General features: G+C 44.5%; 1 protein-coding gene across 2 annotated transcripts in view; it reads left to right on the top strand.

Annotated features, from left to right (window-relative positions):
- Nucleotides 1–22,573, top strand: part of carm1l (coactivator-associated arginine methyltransferase 1, like) — a 127,024-nt gene that overhangs the window by 44,280 nt on the left and 60,171 nt on the right. For both annotated transcript variants that reach the window (XM_078569346.1, XM_078569353.1), the window contains exons 4-5: nucleotides 18,320–18,424; nucleotides 20,628–20,738. In XM_078569346.1, the coding sequence (XP_078425472.1) occupies nucleotides 18,320–18,424; nucleotides 20,628–20,738 (216 nt within the window). The remainder of the gene's footprint in view (nucleotides 1–18,319; nucleotides 18,425–20,627; nucleotides 20,739–22,573) is intronic.

The following is a 22,573-nucleotide window of genomic DNA, read 5'->3' as shown; positions in this document are numbered from 1 at the left end:
GTGGGGCAATGTGTCAGGTCGGCACTCCGACGCGGTCCTGTGGCCGGGGCATTCCCCCATCAGCAAGCTGTGATGTGGACCGACTACCCACTTCCAGGAGGCGAGCAGCTGATTTGTATGCTTAAAAACCCTGTTGAGGGCCATTTCATGGAGCCACTGGCATTTTGCCAAGGGCAGAGCAACCCCTCCTGCCGCATGGGGAGGCCGCCAGCTTAATGGAGGTTGCCTCTCTGAAGCAGCCTTGGGAACCATTGGAGTTGGAGACTCAATAGCCCAAAGAGGGAGCCATGGGCCGGGAAAGCAGCCCCCATAGCCCCAATGATCTCCCCAAAGGGGTTTTCCCTCTGACATTCGGCCCCCTGAATTTTTCATATTCTTAGCTGCCTGAACTCCCGAGGTCATCTGCATGCCCCAGCAATAATCATATCTCCTGGCGGCATTGCTGGGGCTTCAGAGCTGCTGGCACTGTGATAGGGCTGGCAGCATCAGGAGCCTGCCTACTGCCCTTAATTTGATGGCAGGCCTGCAGACAGCTAATTGGGAGGTCATCTGCAGTAAAATGGCCGAGCAAACCCCACCGCCAGCAAGTGGGGGCTTGGGACCCCCTTTTCACCCCAATATTGGGGCCCAGAAGCCTGCAGTAAATTTCAGGCTTATGTATCTGGAATACTTGTGCTGTAGACCTTTATTTTTGATGTCCGTTCGTAAATGTTTTGAACCCAGCACAAGGACTATCACTTTGTTGATAAACTAGGTGACATAGCAAACTGTGAAGAAGGATGTAAGAGATTTCAGGAGGACAGAGACAAGATAGTAGAGTGGGCACATAGGTGAGAGATGCTGTTCAAGGCAGGTAAGTGTAAAGCGGCACGTTTTGAGAAGACCATAGTGAAAGGAATTATTCCGTAATTGGGGAGACACTTAATGGAGTAGAATGTAGATAGATTCAGGGGTGCTGATATGTGGATCTTAAAAAGTGGGAGTGTAGGCAGGAAAAGCTGTCAAAGGTCCCGTTATAGAATAGATATTAGAGCCATGGAAAAGAATTCAAAACAAATATTCATGAGACTGACACCAAAATGAGGAATAATTGTGAGGAAAGGATAAGTAAGTTTTTTCACTGAAACAGTAAAGTTAAAAGAGGATATAATAGAGATATCAAGTTATTAAAGGTATTGAAAACTTAAGTTTTGAAAGATTGTTTTTACTGGTTGACAAATAAATAAGCAAAGGGCCTAGGCTCAGAATTATCACCAGAAGAACAAAGGGGGAACTTAAAAGAGAATTTTCCCAGGGTTAATTGAACATGGAATACTTTACCTCGAGTGGCTGTTCAGGCAAAAGCTATAACATGATTTAAAAGGAAATTAGAAAAGTATATATGAAAGGATACACAAAAAGGACAGGGAAATGAGGCTTTATTGAATCGCTTTCATTGAAGAGCTAGCAGCAGCAAATAGATGATGGGCCAAATGGTTTCCTTCTCAGTTTCAAATTCTAGGATCCTATTCTATAAAAATTAACTTATCCTTTTATTTCAAATGCTGAATGACCTGCTGTGCAGATCCAATGTTTTTACTGCCATTAGACACAAGACTTTCTCTGGTGCATTGCAGTTCTGATCGTTATTGTTGAATACTCTTTATAATCATGGCATTTCAGGAATCACTATAAATGCTCAGTTGAAAATGCAGCATATTGGTGTAGAAATGCAATGTACAATAGAGAGCACATTGGAATACCAATAAGCTGTGGTTCAACCTGAATTTGTATATTCTCACATACTGAGTCCCAATGCCAAGTGGATCATCATCCATAGAAAATAAATTGTAACCAAGTTGGTTTCATTCCTTGATGACACATGTTAGCCACTTTTATAATTTTCCTAATCCCACCCCCCCAGGCTCCTACAGTATGGCAACCACATCAACATTCAACCTGTTGGGGTTTTAGGCCAGCAACATGGAAAAACCATTTTTCACTGACTGGAGTTAGTAAAGGTAGTTCTAGGGTTGATGCAGTGAATTTGAGTCGTGTTGGTCCATCATAAGACATCAGACGCAAAGCTTCCTATTACTTCTCTACAGCATCACAGCTCAATATTGTGACATAATTATTCACAGCCAACTCTGCACATCTGAAGAATCATGGGTTCCCACACTGTAGCCATTTTAAAGGTAGGTTTGGGATCCTTTGATAAAGTCTAGATCTATTTACTGCACTTCTTAAACTGATCAGTGGATCTGCTCAGGACCTGACTGGCTCAAAGTCCTGTGCAGTTGCAAAGAGTGCACAGTCCTAAAACCAGTCCTGCCTTGGCTGCAATGTTAAAGCTGCTATTTTTTGAAAAAGTCATTTTCCCTCAACCTGAAAAGCTGCGGGAATGAATAATTAAAGCTGATGATTGTGAATTGTGAGGTTCTATCTCCTTTTCTTTCCTTGTAAAGAAGACTTGACCAACTCTTGGGCTGAAATGGGATTAAACTACAGGGCACAGGCTAGAAGGACTAACACATTATGTCTGAACCACAGCAGTTTCCAAGAGAATTTCATCACCAAAACCAGATACCTCCAGATAACTCTGCTATTCAGGAAAGCTAAAGCTTTATTCAATACAGGTCTTATGGTGAATTTTTTTTCATAAACTTCTCTTAATAGTAGCTGCTTCAGTTCTTGTTCACTATTTTCTCTCCTCCTTTCTGAAGGTGATGACCCAGGTTGGGCTGAGGTAAGAAGAAAAATTTGAGTACTGGAAATCTGATATTTTTTTAAAAATAGAAAATGAAAGAGATACACAGCGAGCTTGTGAAAGAGGAAGGACAAGTTAATGTTTTGGGTAAACTTTCCCACCTGGAACGTTAACCTGATATTTTTCTTTCAGATGCTGATGGACCTGCTGTGTATTTCTAGTGTTTTCTACTTTGACCCATGATGATTACAATTCTAAAGGTACGAGCAGACCCAACTTGCCCAAGTGGCTATTTTTTTCTTAAGTCTGAGTGGCGGTGGCCATTTTAAATGTGAGGAAGGAGCAGCCTTTATCTCATCCACTAATGTTAGCACTAATGTTACCACCTCTCCAGTTTTGGACCCAACTAGAAACATAAAACCCAAAATTTGTGGGTTTTTTTAAATAGTTCTTTTCTGGTTGCAACACAATATCATTACTTACTCAGATTTTCAATATGTTTTCATCATCAACAAAGAAAAATCAAAACTCTGCTTTCCTTACTACTCCATGTTCAGCTTTGAGTTTGTTAGCAGGTGCATCTTTAGTGGGAACCCTGACTGATATCTTCCTTCCATTGAAAGGGATACTAAGGGTAGTTCTAGCAACCCGAGAGCTATCCTAGGCAAGATCGAACAACTTCACACACATCTAGAATTTAAACTGGCCAAGATCTATTTGGTTCAATACCACAGTAGCACACTAAACCGCTTTGCCACTTGGAAAAGTTTCTACTTTAGCTTTACTATATTTAGCAATATGGCAATCAATCATGACATTTTTAATTCACTCAACAATTTTAGTTTGAATATAATAGAGCAGCTGCTTTGTCCATTTTACCCATTAAAACAGACATGTCAAACTGTGAAAGTTAAACTTGTACATCTTGGCCACAAAATACAAAAACATGGAAATTTTCTTCCATAATAAAAACAGCTGATTGAGAAAATTAAGAAAGGAACATTTCCTGACTGTTTCTTAACAACTGCTGAGCAAATTGCAATATTGAAAATGCCATGAGACCATGAGCAGGAGAGGTTCTTAAATCCACCACCAGCAGTAAAGCCTGTTCCAGTGATTCTTCTTCCCCCTGGTGGAGGGTTCAAAATGGCAGGCGGGACCCAGATCCAGAAGTCCCGCCCCCATTCTCTGCATTTCCAATATTGACAGCTGTGTGAAGGATATTTGTGAGTCAGCTGGGCCACTTAAAGAGATAGGAGAGAACAGGAACTCGTGATTTTCACTGTCAGAAGGTGCAAAAGTCTGTGTGTGCACACTCCACGACTTGGTACTGGAGATGTGAACAGCTCTGAAGGCCTGAGGTAAAGAAATCTAAGCCTTATATCGAGCTGTGTGAGATATCAGATTTAAAGCTCAGTTTGCCTCTGAGATAGAGGCTGCTGTATGACCTCAGAGAAGGGGAGAGTAGGGTGGCTGAAAAAGAGCAAGGGCACATCTGTGCAGGTTCCTTTCATGCCTTGTCTCGTTTTTAAAAAAAAGGGCTACATTTCAGACTGCCAGTCTCACTGAGTGTGCAGAATGTTGTCCACGAAGGAAGGAAGGCTGAAGAAATTGGTGCAGGACCCTCAAGCAGCATGTAGAGGAAAGGCGGAGGCAGCAGCCTGTGGCTAGAGCTATGGCACCCGGGCATGAGATGACAGAGTCGCCAGTCAGAACAGCAAGGAGAGTGAGATGTTACCCTAAGCGAAGGGTATACTGAAACAGGTATGGCTTCCTCAAAATGACCGAAAGGGATACAGGCGAAGGCTTAGAATGTCGCCGGATATGGTCAGAGAAGTTTGTGCCATGTTGGACATAGACTTGCCTCTCGAATAACAAGTGCCCAAGCTCTGCCCTGAATGTTACCCTCAATTTTTATGCAGCTGGATCCTTCCAGGACTCTGTTGCAGACCTCTGCAGCATCTCGCAATCAGCCATCTACAGATGCATAACATCAGTAACCAATGCCCTTTTTGCTAGGGTAGGGAGCACATTAATTTTCCCACAGATGTGGAGTCTCAGATCCAAAGAGCAATGGGGTTTGTGTCAATAGCTGCCTTTCCACAGGTGCAAGGTGTGATAGATTGCGCACACATCACCATCACAGGAGGTGCACAGATATATGAATAGAAAATCTTTTCTTTTCATCAACATGCAGCTTGTGTGCGACCACAATAAGATTTTCCTCCATGTCTGCACAGGATTTCCTGGAAGCTGCTATGACTCATTCATCCTGAGGAAGTCAAACCTCTTGGACCTTTTTGAGCCTATACCTCAGGTCTGTGGCTGGCGACTGAGGGACAAAGATTACCCATTGAGGAGGTGGCTGCTTCCTCTACTGAGCCATATGGAGACGGTACTAGAAGAGCATTATAATGGCAGTCATCCTTAAACCAGGACACTCATCAAGCAGGCCTTTGGCCTTTTAAAAATGCATTTCTGATGCCTTGATCGCTTGGGAGGAGCACTGCAATCCTCGCCTGCGAGGGTGTAAAGGATAGTGGTGGCCTGCTACATGCTGCATAGTATGGCATAGTGAAGGGGTGTAACAGATTCAAAATCCAGAACTCAGTGAAGTAGAGGAGGAAGTGGAGCCAACTGCCTCAGATGAAGATGTAACTGAGGAGGATGAGCAGGAGGAACCCCCTCCCAAACAGCACTGTGGGTGTACCTACACCACATCATTATGGACCGGAGGGGGGGGATTAATTTGAGCAGCCCCTACTTCTCTCATTACCTGTCCATAAACAAAAAGCTGTTTTTCAATTTTGATTTCTCCCTTGGTGTTTATAATCTCGTGGTGTATTTTCCCCAACCCTTCAGTTTTGGAGTCATCTAATCCTTTATTAATAACACCACCACAAACTCGAGATAAGGTTAAATTAGAGGGTTGGCTTATTTACAGACACAAAACGTGGTAAAGGGGTTTCGCAACATCCGCCCCTTTTTGCACTCATACAATAAAAGACAGATAAGGGAAAGAAAGTGGTACAGGGCAAGACCACAATATAAAAAAAAATTAAGAGTTATGGTTATACTTGAGTCCAGAATCCTGAATCAAAAATCCAGTGGCGTATTCCTTCAGAGGTTAGCAGGCTAAAACTATTGCAGGGTGATCTGACTTTCCAGAAGAGAGGACTTCCATGGTGGGAGAGGATACGTAGAGATGAATTAGTCTTCTGGGCACAAATACAGAAGTTCCAATGTTCCAGTAGTTCACCGTGTAGGTGACAGCCAGGTGCTTCAACTGGACTGAGCTCTTTCTGCTGTTTCCTGTTGGATGATAAAATGGTAGACAGACACAGGTTGCTTGCCTGGAGTCCTGCTTTTCTGATGCCAAGCAGTGACTGAAGATAAAATTCAAGAGCTGTTTAATTAAATTCAAACAGCTCGAGTCTCAGTCATGTGATAGGATGGTTTTGGATCGAGCTATTCAGTTAAGGAGGTGCCTGGTTGAAACCTATTGTGTTTTGGAGCAGGTAACAGTGGGGCCATTAGCACAATGTTGGATATTAGGAGTCACAAATAGCTCTACCTTTGTCCAGAGCCGGCTGGTGCAGACGTATCATGTATGAATACTTTGTGTTGACATGGCTGGAATGTTTATACAGTACAAGTCACATTTTGGTCCACATTCCTCTGGGAATGGTCAGCTCTTGCTGTACCTCCAGGTGGCTTATCAACTACATGAGACATCACCCTCATGCTTTCTGGGCCAATTTGGGAACTTTTCTGCTCCACGTTTAAATTCGCTGTAAAGTGGTCAACAAAATGAATCGCTGGCTTCCTGCCTGGGGCCTTTGGCTTTGGAGGGGGCGTTCTTGCAACATACTCCATGTCTTCTGGAACACCACTGCCCTCTAGTGGAGGTACAGCTCCAGCTACCCCTCCTGTTGGCTTTTCTGCTGGGGGAGGCATCTCATTCCCTATCTACTCATGGGTTTGGGAACTCCCTTTATCCCTATTTAATGTCAGAAAGAAGGTTTCTGTTGGCCATATTTCAGGCAAGCCTTTACCTTTTTCCTTTCCAGGCTTCATCACCTGCCTTCTTTCAGGCTCTTCAGGCACATGGGGTGTCTCCCTCATTATTTCTTTCCCTGCTCTAGGACTTCACTGGTCCCTACTTAATTCTGGGACACTTGGGGAATCTCTTGGGTCTGCCTTCAAATTCAGAAAGGTGAGTTTGGGTAGCCAGAGCTCCTGTTCATCCAGCAGGGGCGCAGGTTCCTTTTGTTTTAGATCTGGCCAAGATAGCTTTTCTCACCAACCGCGTATCTATTCGGAGACTTTCCTGGCATCCCTCTTCAAAAATTGAAAAGAAGGTTTCAGACAGCCAGACCTCCTGCTCATCCAGAAGGGGTACTGGCTCCCTTTTTAAATTTGCTGGCTGGGTTTGCGGACTTTCTGTGCCCCTATTTATCCCCGGGGAGAAGGGTTTTGCCAGCCCCTCTTTGGCTGCATCTCCTCCACCCTTTGCTACTCCCATCCCAGCCTTTTTGCTTCCCAAGGCTCCTCGGCTCAGTACTGCCCACCCGTTTTGCTGCCTGGGAGTTAACAGCAACACTTGCTCTGCTTTTTGGGTGGTGGCAAGTGTGGACTTGCCCACAGGATATTGACTTCCCCAATGTAGTTGCTGTAGGGATGCCGGTCTCTATTCGGTCCCATTTCCTCTGGGACACTCTGGCTCACATGGGGCTGCCTAGCTTCTACTGCTGTGCCATGTGGCTCTTTGACTGTGTGAGGCAGCTCCCTCATTGTTTGTTTTGCTGCCTGGGAATGTCCCTGTTCCCTGTTTAATTTAGCTAATTCGGTCTCCGGCTCACTCCCTTCATCTCTTTTCAAATCCATTTTCCTGACCTCCTTTACTTTTACTGGCCTAATCTCAGCCTTTTTAAATCCAGGTAGCTTTCCCTGAGCCACCTCATCCCTGATGGGTTCTTTCGCCCCCCCTGCAGGACCTCTGAACTTTTTTCAGCCTTCTGCCACACTGCAGAGTTTTGGAGAAATTGTATGGGTTGCCTGGCTCCTCGGGACACGGTGCTTGGAACCTCATCAAGTTACTTCCCCTTAATATAGCTATTTCCCTCTGTCCCCTTTTGGAATTCCCTCTCTGATTCTTGAGCTTTTAATTTCATCTCCAGTATCTTTTTCTGGTGAGCCCGTCCTCTCTCTCGTACTCTTTTCAGGAACTCTTTCTCTAGCCCCCTCTTTTCCAGCTCTAACAACCGTTATGCGGCCAGGGCGGCTATATTAAATACAGGTCTCCAAACATTGTTTGGTTCTGATTCTTCTATCTGTTCTGGATAGGGACTGAGATCTAACTTCTCCAAAAATATCTGGAGCATCTCGGGCTTTTTGGCCTCAGGAGGAACTTCTACCCATATTTTCCAGGCCACAAATCTTAATTGTCCCCGACTTCGGTAGGCTAAGGTTTCATTAGTTAGCACTCCCTTTTCCATACCCATCTTTGTAGTATAATTTACCGTAGTGCTCTAATGTAAGACTAAAAGAGTTTGCTGTGGTACACGTACTTGTCTTACAGATAATTTCAGCCACTGAATTTTCCCTCTTTGGCTTCCAATCAATTTCTTTCAATATCCAATTCTGGCTTGTTTTAAAGTTTTGGACTCTGGCCAAATTCAAATTGGGTTTTCCCAGACTTGAGCTCCCAATTTCTGTTACAGACTGGAGAGGATTAATTTAAACAGCCTTGATTTCTCCTCTCACTACCCACCTGTAAACAGAAATTGGGAGAGCTGTCTCACAGACTAGTCAAACAGCAGTCTGACATAGTCACCCTCACGGAATCATATCTTACAAATAATGTCCCAGACACCACCATCACCATCCCTGGGTATGTCCTGCCCCAACATCAGGACAGACCCAGCAGAGGTGGCGGCACATTAGCATACAGTTGGGAGGGCGTTACCCTGGGAGTCCTCAACATTGACTCCAGACCCCATGGCATCAGGTCAAACATGGGCAAAGAAACCTCCTGCTGATTACCACCTACCGCCTTCCCTCACCTGATGAATCAGTGCTCTTTCATGTTGAATATCACTTGGAGGAAGCACGGAGAGTGGCAAGGGCGCAGAATGTATTCTGGCTGGGGGATTTCAATAGTGGCTCGGTAGCACCACTATTTAGCTGGCCGAGTCCTAAAGGACATAGCTGCTAGACTGGGTCTGCAGCAGGTGGTGAGGGAACCAACAAGATGAAACACATACTTGACTTCATCCTCACCAACCTGCCTGCCGCAGATGAACCTGTCCATGACAGTGTCGGTAGGAGTGACCACCGCACAATTGTTGTGGAGACAAAGTCCCGCCTTCACATTGAGGATACCCTCCATCGTGTTGTGTGGCACTACCACCATGCTAAATGGGAGCAATTTAGGATAAATCTAGCAACTCAAGATGCATCCATGAGGTGCTGTGGGCCATCAGCAGCAGCAGAATTGTACTCAAACAATCTGTAACTTCATGGCCCGGCATATCTCCCACTCTACCATTACCACCAAGCCAGGGGATCAAGCCTGGTTCAATGAAGAGTGCAGGAGGGCATGCCAGGAGCAGCACCAGGCATACCTAAAAATGAAGTGTCAACCTGGTGAAGCTGTAACACAGGACTGCTTGCATGCCAAACAGCATAAGCAACAAGTGTTAGACATAACTAAGTGATCCCACAAGCAACAGATCAGATCTAAGCTCTGCAATCCTACCACATCCAGTCGTGAATGGTGGTGGACAATCAAACAACTCACTGGAGGAGCAGGTTCCACAAATATCCCCATCGTCACTGATGGGGGAGCCCAGCACATCAGTGCAAAAGATAAGGCTGAAGCATTTGCTACAATCTTCAGCCGGAAGTGCTGTGGGATGATCCATCTCTGTCTCCTCCCAAGGCTCCCAGCATCACAGATGCCAGTCTTCAGCCAATTCAGTTCATTCCACGTGATATCAAGAAACGGCTGAAGGCACTGGATAAAAACAAAAAGCTAAAAGCTACTGCGGATGCTGGAAATCCAAAACAAAATAAAAACAGAATTACCTGGAAAAACTCAGCAAGTCTGGCAGCATCGGCGGAGAAGAAATCAGTCAACGTTTCGAGCCCTCATGGCCCCACTGGGCCATGAGGGCTCGAAACGTTGACTGATTTCTTCTCCGCCGATGCTGCCAGACTTGCTGAGTTTTTCCAGGTAATTCTGTTTTTATTTTGAAGGCACTGGATCCTGCAAAGGCTATGGACCCTGACAATATTCCAGCAATAGTGCTGAAGACTTGCTCCAGGACTTGCCGCAACCCTAACCAAGCTGTTCCAGTACAGCTACAACACTGGCATCTACCTGGCTATGTGGAAAATTGCCCAGGTATGTCCTGTACACAAAAAAACAAGACAAATCCAACCCGGCCAATTACCACCCCATCAGTATACTCTCGTTCATCAGTAAAGTGATGTAAGGGGCCTTCAAAAGTGCTATGAACAGCACTTGCTTAACAATAACTTGCTTACTGACACCCAATTTGGGTTTCACCAGGTACCTACACTACATGGACTGCAGCGGTTGAAGAAGGCAGCTCACCACCACCTTCTCAAGGGCAACTAGGGAGGGGCAATAAATGCTGGCCCAGCCGGCGAAGCCCACATCCCGTGAATAAATTTAAAAAAGAGAGGTGTTTTTGATTCTGATTTCTCCCCAACCTTTCAGTTTGGAGGGATCCAAACCTCTATTAATAATCCCACAGCAAACTCGAGATCAGGTAAAATAAGAGGGTTGGTTTATTTAGACACACAACGCGGGAACGGGGTTTTGCAACTGACATCCCATTTTGCAGTCATACAATAAAAGGGGGATGTGGGAAAGAAGGGAACAGGGCAAAACCATGATAACAAGAGCTATGGGGCAGAATTTTACGTCCTGCTGGCAGGCACGCGCCTGACCCGATCGGGTGTAAAATTGTGCGAAAAGACGTCAGGTGAGCGCCCTGATGTCATCGCGCACTCGTGCGCTATTTCTCTTGGGCACACGCAAAAGTCGGAAGCGCACACGCCGATAATTAAGAGGGCAAATAAGCCCATTAATGGCACAATTGACTCCAATTTTTCATTGCCCGTCCAATCTTGCAGTTGGCGGACGGGAAAATCGGTCAGGCCGCCTTTGCAGTTTTCATCAAACCGCATCCAAGGGCGGGATGAAATTTCCGTGATGAAATAAAATAAAAATTAATTTCTGTGGACAGCATTTTTATCAGCTATATTTTCAGGTGATTGATTATGATGCATGGATACTTTTTTTCAGCTTTTAAAGCTTTTATTTCAGCCTTTTTGAGTTCCAGCTCCCTGAGGCAGCTGTCTGCCTTCAGGGAACTTGCTTGCAGCGCTCATCTGCACCCGTGGAAATGTCATTGCCTGCCCTCTTCCCACTCTCACACCGGCAGCGCTGAGCATTTCAGTGCGTGTTTCACGCTAGCTGGCAGATAACTGGCCAGCCAGCGTGAAATCGTGGTTGGCAGTCCACTTCCCGATCGCTCCCAGGCCTGCCAATCGGGCGCACCTGCCAAAGGTAAAATTCAGGCCATGGTTTCACATGAGTCCAGAGTCAGAGGTCCAGTGGTGTATTCCTTCAGAGGTTAGTAGGCTGAAACTGTTGCAGGGTGATCTGACTTTCCAGAAGTGAGGACTTCCATGATGGGAGTGGATACATAGAGATGAATTAGTCTGGAAGGCACAAATACAGAAGCTCCAATGTTTTAGTAGTTTACTCTGTAGATCAGAGCCAGGCGCTTCATCTGGACTGAGTTCTTTCTGCTGCTACCTGTTAGATGATAAAACGGTAGACAGACGCAGGCTGCTTGCCTGGAGTCTTGCTTTTCTGAGGCCAAACAGTGACTAAAGATAAAATTCAAGAGCTATATAATTAAAGGAATTCTAACAGTTTCAAGTCTCGGTCATGTGACAGGGTGGTTTCGGGTCGAGCTATTCAGTTAAGGAGGTGCCTGGTTGGAATCCATTGTTTTTTGGAGCAGGTTTCAGTGGGGCCATTAGCACAACATTGGAGGGTATGAGTTACAAATAGCTCTACCTTTGTCCATAGCTAGCTGGTGCAGACTTATCATCTACGAATCCTTTGTGTTGGCTTGGCTGGAATATTTATACAATACAAGTCACATTCCAGGATGATGAGATCACCTTTGTCCATTGGAACAGCTGAGAATCTTCCAGAAACCAGCATGTGACCAGCTGCAGCCATTTTTATCAGCCCAGCAACTGTTCATTTTGAAAAATAGAAAAAAATAATTTTATAAAGTAGCCAGGCTGACATAGATATATATAGATATTTTTCTTCCTGTCTTGGCCAGGACAACATGGACTGCAGTGGCTCAAGAAGGAAGGTGGCTCACCACCACCTTCTCAAAGGCAATTCGGAATGGGCAATAAAGTTGCAGGCCTAGCCAGCAAGGCCCATATCCTGTGAAAGTACGAAAAAGATGAGGAGGACAATAGGGGAAATGATGAGAGGCATACCCAGGTACCCAGAGGCAGCTCAGCACATGATGCCATAGTCAACAGGAAGCACCTAATACAGAACAGTTTCTCCTAAGCAACATTGAGGATATAGATGCACCCTCAGAAGCAAATGACTGTCCAGCCATAGCTAGATGAGTTCCTTTAATACCATAGGCACCTCACATCTTCCAGAAGTTACCCATTCCACCACAAGGGAGAAAATCTAGTGTCCTTGACATACACTGGCATTACAATGGCTGAAATATTCACCTTCATATTTCGGCATTCAGTCATCTTGAGGGACTGACCTTGAGATGTCCTGTGGCAGAGGAGCGTGCAAGTTTTTTTTTTGGAAATTGTCAAATAGACAGTGAGGAATTCACCTGGCTGGTAACTGAAGCCTGGCCGAAGCAGTGTCAGTTCAGACTTAGGACATGCAGATATGATGGATGTGCCAACAGAAATGCTGCAATTCAAGACTGGACAGTACAAAATAACAGCACCACAGAAGTGCCATGCATTGATCATCTCCAACAGGAGAGAATCTAACTATCTGCCCTTGATAATCAATGTCAGTACCATCACTGAATTCCCCATAATCAACATCCTAGGGATTACCATCGACCAGAAACTGAACTGGACCAGCCATAACAGTACTGTGGCTATAAGAGCTGGTCAGAGGCTGGGAATTCTGAGCCGAGTAACTCAGCTCCTCACTCCCAAAGCTTGTCCACCATCTACAGGGCACAAGTCAGGAGTATGATGTAATACTCTCCACCTGCCTGGATGAGTGCAGCTCCAAGAGCACTCCAGCTCGACACCATACAGGACAAAGCAGCCCCCTTGATTGGCACCCTATTTTGCACCTTAAACATCACTCCCTCCACCACCGATGCATAGTGACAGCAGTGTGCACCATCTACAAGATGCACTGCAGCAACTCACCAAGGTTCCTTCAACAGCACTTTCCAAATGTGCAACCTCTACCACCTAGAAGGACAAGGGCAGCAGATGCATGGGAACACCACCATCTGCAAGGTCCCCTCCAAGCCACACAACATCCTGAATTGGAACTATATTGCCATTCCTTCACTGTTACTGGCTCAAAATCCTGGAACTTGTGTCCTAACAGCACTGTAGGTGTACCTACACAACATGGACAGCAGCAGTTCAAGTAGGTGGCTCACCATCACCTTTGTAAGGGCAGTCAGGGGAGGGCAATAAATGCTGGCCTGGCTAGTGACACCCATATCCCATAATTGACTGCTATCAGCAGTGGAAGTTTCACTGAGCACCCAACTTGACTATGAAGGACATGCATGGCTTCATCCTTTGCAACTGTCAGGTGACTGAGAGATGGACTCCTGGCTGCAATCTTCAGTGACACTGGTAAGATCATGCAGTTGTATGTTTACCTGATTATTATATGTGCCACTCAGCAAGTATAGACCAATACATCCATCCTTTGATTTATATGGTGTATTTACAGAAATAGAAAAGGCATACTTAACAACGTGAGGGATAACATCACGTTTGAACCCTTCAGTGATTAAAACGGTGTGGTGCCTTTTGAGCTCGACCACTCCCCGTGTTGCCTCTGAGGAGTCTCCACAGTCTGCTCACCTCTCTGCCTATAAGGCGTTGAGGAGCATCATGGCTGGCGTCTTCATGCAGGTGTCCATTAAGGACGTATCTAAGACTGGAGGACCTGCAGTTCCGCAGGGGCAGCCATGGTCACTGGAGCACATAGCACAGATGAGGACTCTGGTGGAGGGGCCAGGGAAGCTGTGGAAGATGAATGTGCAGAAGTGCTCACGGCAAACTCATTCACCTCTGCAACCTCCTAAGCCTTTGGTTGGCCTTTTGGGTGGTTGGATGAAATGGGCTGTTGGGCGCAGCAGTTATCTATTCCAGCATCTGTTGTGCCATCAGGGAGAATGTCCTGTTATGGATACGCAGCTCCTCGTGTATTCCATGGAGGATAGTGTTCACGCTCTGAGTGAACTGCTTAAGGCTACTGAGTAAGCCTTGTTCCCTTTGCAGGAATTCATGCTGCTCTTACATCCGCTGGGATTGATGCTGCATGTGACTGTCCATGAGATTGACCTGTACTTCATGGTTAAAGCTTATGCGATTGAGTTCCCGAGACAAGTGTTAGGAATCCATATCTCCAAGAGCTTATATGCTTTTTTAAAAAATTGGAAGGACATTGAATTATTTGGACGCTCCCTGAGTTTGTTTTTTCTAAAATGTTACAAGTTCACATTGTGAGGAAGCTGATTTTTCCAAGAAATCACATATCGTCAGCTAAGTGACCAGCAAGACACCTGGGGAGATAAGAGTTATTTTGTTTACTTGAGTTAAAATAAAAAAAAACTACTGTTGCCAGGCTGGGGGCTCCTGCTGATTGGCTGAAAAACAGCTGGCCTGGGAGAAGTTATGTCTGAACATATTTTTTGAACTGTGTGTGTCTTGGGAGCAAACTTTGGAGGAAGGTTGCCCCTTTCTCTCCCTGTATTGCCTTCAGTCCAGAGTGGCTGTTCAGCTTCAGCCAGAAAATCCTCATCCTCATCTCAGTATAACTTGCCTGCATTTGAAAGCTTGCAAGGCCGCAACAAGCGAGAGTTAACAAAAACCGTGTTGCCCTGAAGATATTTTGGAAAGGACTACCAGACCAGCGCTCCATCTTCATATGCAGGAATACCAAATCGACAGTGTCAAGACCTTTTCGAGCTTTATCCTTTTTCATAGTGTTCACTTATGCCAACCGCTGCAAAGACCTTATTTGTCTTGTCCTTTGTTTTGTGTGTGTATGTTTGTTGGGGTTTTAAAAGGGGTAAATCATTAAATTTCTGGATTATAAATTGTATGTCAACCACTTATACTATTTATTTTAAAAAGTAAGTTTTGTTTCATAATAAATCAATTATTCTGAGTTTATTAGAAGAAGCCTGGTTAAAGTCTCTGGGCCTAGCAGTAGCAAAGGTAAACATTTGGCCATTTTGGTGAGTGATTTACACTTATGGTGAGACCATAATGGCTCAGAACCCTTCCTTCGTGCTCTACTGTGTGACTAATGCCCATTATGCTCGATCCGCCTCCCCCATGCTGAACAACCATTGCCACCAGTGAAGCCGTGATCAAAGGTTCCTTTATCACCACCTTTGGTACCTACAATGAATGATTTGCTATCTCCTACACTGGCCCGGGAATGCACACACGCTTATCTGCATTGCCCTCTCCTCCAGTGGACAAGTCACCTTGAGTTTTGCACCTCCATCCCCTGTCTGGGCCATCGCCTTAGCATTTTGAGCTCTCTTCTCCTGCAAGTGAACAATAAAAACAGATTCAGGGACATAGATCATGCTTGAACATGGATGCAGGATTCATTGCGACTGGATGTCAAAGTGGGCATTCAGATGCCATCCCATTTATGCTTGGACATACAAAAGTATCATACCCATTGGGTCATTCTTGCTGGTATTGTCGTACACGGCAATTGTGTCCCATCTGATGTCTCAGTCATCTGAGACCCAAACCCGAGGAAAATGTATGTTCAGTCAAACTGATCACTTTGCCTGAGGGCAACAGGTCATGAAACCGCTTGCAGAACTGAATCCATGTTCGGACATATTCGGCTGATGCACTCACTGATGCAGCAATTGCCTGTCACATACTCTTTATGACTGCGGGAGAGTTTCTTCAACCTGTTGGATACAGGGCATCCCTCTACCCTTCAACTTCCTCCACTAGGATCTTTAGGCCCTGGTCGCAGAATCTGGGTGCATTTAATCCACGAGAGTCAGACACGCTGCTCCTCTGGGACATTCTGCCATGACAATGAATAAAACATATGGAGGAGTCAAGATTCTCTCTTCATGCTTTGTTACTTAATACCCATGTGCAAACACCTGCTGGAACCTTCTTCCCGAGTAGCGCACAGACTTATGTTGTTAGAGGAGGAGGTTCCCTTCATGGGTTAGGGGTACTGTGCTTGTTTGTGAGCACCCAGAGTGCCATGGTGTGATTTGGAGTTTATAGGACCATGCTGGAATACTCACTACCTGCGAGGACAGTGTGCTGATGTCACAGTTATGGTTGAGGCTCTTCTGGGTGCCCACACTTGAAAATGTGAGAAATGAAATGGCATGTGGCTGGTGGACATGAAGGATCTGTATGTGGGGGTCTTGATACCAGCCTCATGCTCATTTCACTTGCTGCGCAGTGTCATGACCTGCTGTAGCTGCAAAGACATTGGCAGCTGCATGGCTGGGTATGGCGGATCTTTGCAAACAGTGAATGTCAGCTGTGTGGACACTCCTTACATATTTGCAATAGGCAGACATCAGCATCTAAAGTTTTCTATGGAAGATTCTTAATGGGCCAGCTCTTGCAGCAAAAATAACCAGCTGGCCAACATTGAAAACTTACACTCACATGACAACGTAATGAAGTCTCTTCCCACACAACCTTATGACCCCTTCACAACTTACTTCTTGTCACAGTGAGTGACTTTCAGGGTGGCCCTTTATAGAGGGTCTGAGCCGTGAAAGTCCCGCCTCTGCTTCCGAACTGTTTCCACGGTTGGCTTGTCCGACTTCAGCCCGCACCTGCCTCCCGGTAACAAGGATTATGCCACTGGAGCCACTTTCTCCCAAGGTGGGCCCGCAAAGCTTTGAATTTTCCCAACTCCCGTTACGCGCCTCAAGGATGAAAATTCAGCCTTCAGAGTCTACTCATTGTAAACTCAGAGACTGCTGCCATTGACTCATAGTGTAAATACCTTGCATCTTCATCTCAGTAAAACAATCTATGCCTTCCTTTAATCTCGAGCAATCACATCACCCGGACTTACTGCCAGGCAGACTTCAGAACAGGTCACATGACTCTCTTCATTTACCTTAAGTTTAAAGATACAGTCACAGAACATAATCTTATAAACCTCGTAATTGTAACAAGTGGCTTGGGCAGAGGATAGAATTGGTAGCAAGGGTATGGAGTTTGTGAAGGTGATGGCTTAACTCTTCCCTGTTTTAATAATGGAGAAACTGCAGGTCATCCAAGACTGGATGTTGGATGAGCAATTAGATGACAGAGGCAATGGAGAGGTTGAGACAGATTGAGAAATAGAACAGGATGTTGTCAGCGTATGCGTGGAAGCTGATGTCACCAACCAATGGCATGTGGATGAGCAAGGGGAGAGGGCAAAAAATAAATCTCGGTGTGAGGCTGGAGATGCACTGGCTGCAATTAAATAGATGAATGGTTTCAAGCGTGGGGAGTCACATAGGGCTGGACAATGTAGGAGTGGCATTTGAGGAAGAATAATGCACATTGGCCACTGCCACAGGGGATGTAAATTGTGACCATAGCCATTCCATGCTTATGGCAAGGCCAGAAACCTGATTGATAGGGATTGGAACATGGAGTTCCTAAAAAAGATGGACACATTTTTGTGAGGCACCAATGTGTTCAAGGATTTTGGAGAGAAAAGTTGAAAGTATAGTTTTTAAACTCTATGGAGAGAATGGAAGCCCAAACAAACTAAATTTAAACATGCTTTTACTTTGCAGAAAATTAAACCTTTTAAAGGGCTGTGATTGGTTCTGGACATAGATTTTTACCAGAAAAAGATCTCCATAATTAATATTGACTACCACCACCACCCCCAAGTCCACAGCCCCCCCCTCTCCCCTGCCACTTTTTCCCACCCATCTTCCTTCTCCATGCAACCCCTACCCAATCCCCTCACCATGAAAATTGAAACAGGGAGCTCCTTGGCAACTGAACATATTACACCTCCACCTGTCTCATTCACATTCCTGCACGGAAGTGTTTTGCCACTTGGTTGAAAAGGATCTTTTTTACCCTATGGTTGTGCTGTCAGTTTGATCACGATTCCTGACACCTGAGCCTGTGAGCTAATGCACAGTAAGTGGAAACTTTGCTGAATTAAGTGGAGTATCAAGGTTTTGGCAATACTACTTGCTAAGCAGCAAGGGACAATTTGTTGAATGCTTGAAAACAGGAAATGGGACTGATCAGCTGTTGACTAAAGCCATGCACTCTTTTTTTTTCTTTCAGTTTTATGGCTGTTTATCACAGCAACAGAACATGTTGCAGGACTATATAAGGACAGCCACTTACCAAAAAGCAATACTCCAGAATCATGATGATTTTAATGATAAGGTGAGAGCACAAGGGTTGGAGTGGGACAGAATGGGGGCATGGCTTAACCTTGCAATTATTATCTGTTGGCATTTAATCCCACAGTTTGGCCAATTCTATATTCTGCCTCAAAATGTTATCAAGCCAACTGCAGCAAATAGGTGGTCAGCCTCCAACAAAATGTACAATTTCTGTAAGTTTGCTTCATCTGGTTAATATGGTATTTATTTTAAGATCTTTGTTCTAAGAATTTTGTTGGTAGTTTACTAGTCCTGTAGGCAGTGACCATGATTTAATCAGGGTGAAACTGTCAACGCTCACCATCATTATTCCTCTGAAACCGACAGCAACTTCTGGTGTCCCCACATGCACAGTTAAATACAGAAATCTAGGAGCTACTGTCAGTGATCCTACACTTTTCCATTGGGGGTGCTGTTGAAGTCCATGTAATCAACTAGAAATCATTAAATTGGTGAGAAGATTAATATGTTTATGGAATAAACTCTCCCTATCAGAAAACTTAGACAAACTGCACACATCAATTTACTCTTGCCAACTAAAAAGATTAATAAAAGTACATTTAATTTCTTTAATAAAAACATTCTAATTTATCCAGGTAACACCATCTGCCACCATTAACTTCCCGTCAACAGCAAACCTGAATAGAAACTTCTAATTGAACTTCTAAAATTGCACTGCAGTAGGGACTGAAACCAACAAATTGTCCCTGCTCCCAATGCAGTCTCCTCTACATTGGAGTGGCCAAACGCAGACTGGGTAACCACTTTACAGAACACCTTTTGTCTGTCCGCAAGCATGACCCAGACCTTCCTGTCGCTTGCCATTCAACACACCACCCTGCTCTCATGCCCACACGTCCGTCCTTGGCCTGCTGCAATGTTCCAATGAAGCTCAACACAAACTGAAGGAACAGCACCTCATCTTCTGATTAGGCACTTTACAGCCTTCTGGACTTAACGTTGAGTTCAACAACTTCAGATCATAAACTCTCTCCTCCATCCTCACCCCGTTTTGATCCCCTTTTTTCGGTATTCATTTTTAAATTTTTATATATTTTTTTCCCCACGTTTCTATTATTATTTTTAAAATTTATTTCCATCCATTGTTTTATCCTCACCTTTTAGCCTATTTAGTCCTTTTTTCCCCACACTGTCCCCTCCCCCCACCCTACTCCCACTAGGGCCATCTGTCACTTGTTCATCCTGCTTTCTACCCTTAATGTCACTATTAGCACCTCCTTTAGCCACCATCAACATCCCTTCGACCTTATGTTTATGACATCTTTTGCAATCTCTCCTTTGCCTCCACCTATCACTGGTCTTCTATCTAGCTTCACCTGCCCCACCCCCTTAAACCGTATATATTTCACCACATTTCTACTTCTCTTCAATTCTGTAGAAGAGTCATATGGACTCGAAACATTAACTCTGTCTTTCTCTGCACAGATGCTGTCAGACCTGCTGAGTTTTTCCAGCAATTTTTGTTTTTGTTTCAGATTTCCAGCATCTGCAGTATTTTGCTTTTATATTAAATTGTTCTTGTATCTGTGTGTGCATGTAAATCCATTTAAAGCAGCCCAACACCCAGATCCAAACTGAACAAACACGTAACTTAGTTTCATCACAGATCCATGGAAACAAATCACAGCAAAAGTTTGTGCTCTCATAACTTTTAAAACCAAATTATGCCAACAAATTAAATGAAACGTTGCACGGAGTGAAAGCATCCTTGAAGTTTTCTCATGCACCAGATTTGATTTTGAATTGAGAACATCGATCTGCTCTATGTTTATTTGTTCATGAACAGAGGATGAGCTATTCACAACATGATCTATTGTGTGAATGTACTTTTGGCTGTTGGATGCCCTTAGTTCTGGTATTTGCACCATTTTCTGCCATAAATGAACTTCCCTTTCACTGTGCAGAAACGCCCAGTTTTCACTTAATACTTATCAGTATTATTAGCTGAGCTCAGGGCTGCAGAGACTTGTGTGTACAAACTCATGTCCCACCAATCTGATGCAGCTGCAGATTCCGCAATGAAGTGTGCCAGCTTACCTCCCCCTGAAAAGGGCATGTTCACAATTTGCAATCATGCGTGTGAAACCTACTCAGCGAACTTAATCTGAACATGTGCTGTGATTAAAGTTTAGCACAATCAGGATACAGTAAGTTCTGATTGTTGTGTTTTTTTTTGTTAAAAGGTTGTTCTTGATGTTGGTTGTGGGTCGGGAATCCTTTCATTCTTCGCAGTTCAAGCAGGAGCTAGGAAAGTCTATGGTGTGGAAGCCAGCTCAATGTCCAAGTATGCAGAGGTATTGCACAAACACACTACCAGGATTCACATTAATACATACACTACTGACTTCTAAAGATTGAACTACTTTTTTGTAATGATCTTCAAAGTCAAGATTGTATGACAAAGAATTTATTGGCATTTTTGGCAGAGAGCTTTCCATTTTCTGTATGCAAGTTTCTGTAATCTTCAGTCCATGGCCCACGTGCCTCTGAGTCAGAAAGCTCAAAACGCACACCAGGACCTGAAAAATTATCTTTTTGGTATGATATTAAACAAAAGCCTTATCTGCCTATTCAGACAAATGTAAAGGAACTAATCGAAAAGAAGAATAACGAATCTTGCCAGTGTCTGTCTTCAACAAATAACACAATTATCTCATTTTCTGACAGTGGGACCTCGCTATACACAGATTTGCTATCACATTTACCTACAAAACTTAAAAAAAGTAATTTATTGTATGTGAATAGATGTGAAATGTTCTCAGGACAGTATAATATGCTTTTTAAATCCAATTGCTTATGATCCTCCAGAATTCCAAATATTTTTAGTGTATGTTATGAAAGGTGAGGCCTCTGTGTGCAATCTTGCTATAGGGCACCATGGGCCATGGAATCAACTTTCTCTCTGACTGCTGCTTCCATCTGGTAAAGTTCCAAGTCTGGAACTGAGCGTCGCTAAATTATCTCCAAAAAAAGTGAGAGACTGAGAATTGGTGAATTTAGAAACACCGATATTTTATGTTAACAGGCTATGTTACGAATGTTTATTCAGATAAAAGTGTTCAAGATAGTCCAATGTCAAGCAAAGGAAAGAAAGATTAGGCCCATCATGTTGGGTGTTGCTACCACTGTGCTAAATGGGATAGATTCAGGTCAGACCTGGCAGCTCAAAATTGAGTATCCATGAGGAGCAGTAGAATTGTATTCAACCACAATCTGCAACCTCATGGCCCGCATATCCTTCACTCTACCACTTCCATCAAGCTAGGGGATCAATCCTGGTTCAGTGGAAAGTGTGAAAGAGCATGGCAGGAGCATCACTTGCCAGCACTGAAAGAGAAGTGTCAATCTGGTGAAGCAGTTGAAGAAGGCAGCTCAGCACCACCTTATTAAGGGCAACTAAGGATGAGCAATAAATGCTGGCCCAGCCAGTGAAACCCACATCCCGTGAATGAATAAAAAAAAATGTTAATCAATGGAAGCAGCATGCTATAGAGAAGAGTTAAGTCATCCCACCACCAATGGGTCAGATCAAATCTCACTCACATGGATGAGTTCAGCTCCCACAGCACTCAAGAAGCTTGATGTCATCCAGGACAAAGCAGTCTGCTTGATTGGCACCACATCCACAAACGTTCACTCTCTCCACCACCGACGTACAGTAGCAGCAGTGTGTACCATCTACAAGATGCACTGCAGGAATTCACCAAGGCTCCTCAGACAGCATCTTCCAAACCCACGACCACTACCATCTAGAAGGACAAGGGCAGCAGATAGATGAGGACACCACCACCTGGAAGTTCCCCTCCAAGTCACTCACCATCCTGACCTGGAAATATATCGCCATTCCTTCACTGTCACTGGGTCAAAATCCTGGAACTCCCTAACGGCACCGTGACTGCACCTACACGACATGGACTGCAACGGTTCAAGAAGGTAGCTCACCACCACCTTCTCAAATGCAATTAGGGATGGGCAATAAATGCTGCCCCAGCTAGCGAAGCCCACATCCCATGAATAAATAAAAAAAACATTCAGTCATGAATGGTGGTGGACAATTAATGGGAGGAGGCGACTTCACAAATATTCCCATCCTCAATGAAGGTGATGCCCAGCACCTGAATGCAGAAGA

Source organism: Cetorhinus maximus, chromosome 2 (assembly GCF_964194155.1).
Source record: "Cetorhinus maximus chromosome 2, sCetMax3.hap1.1, whole genome shotgun sequence".
Taxonomy (NCBI): Eukaryota; Metazoa; Chordata; class Chondrichthyes; order Lamniformes; family Cetorhinidae; genus Cetorhinus; species Cetorhinus maximus.
This window is presented reverse-complemented; position numbering and strand designations above follow the sequence as displayed.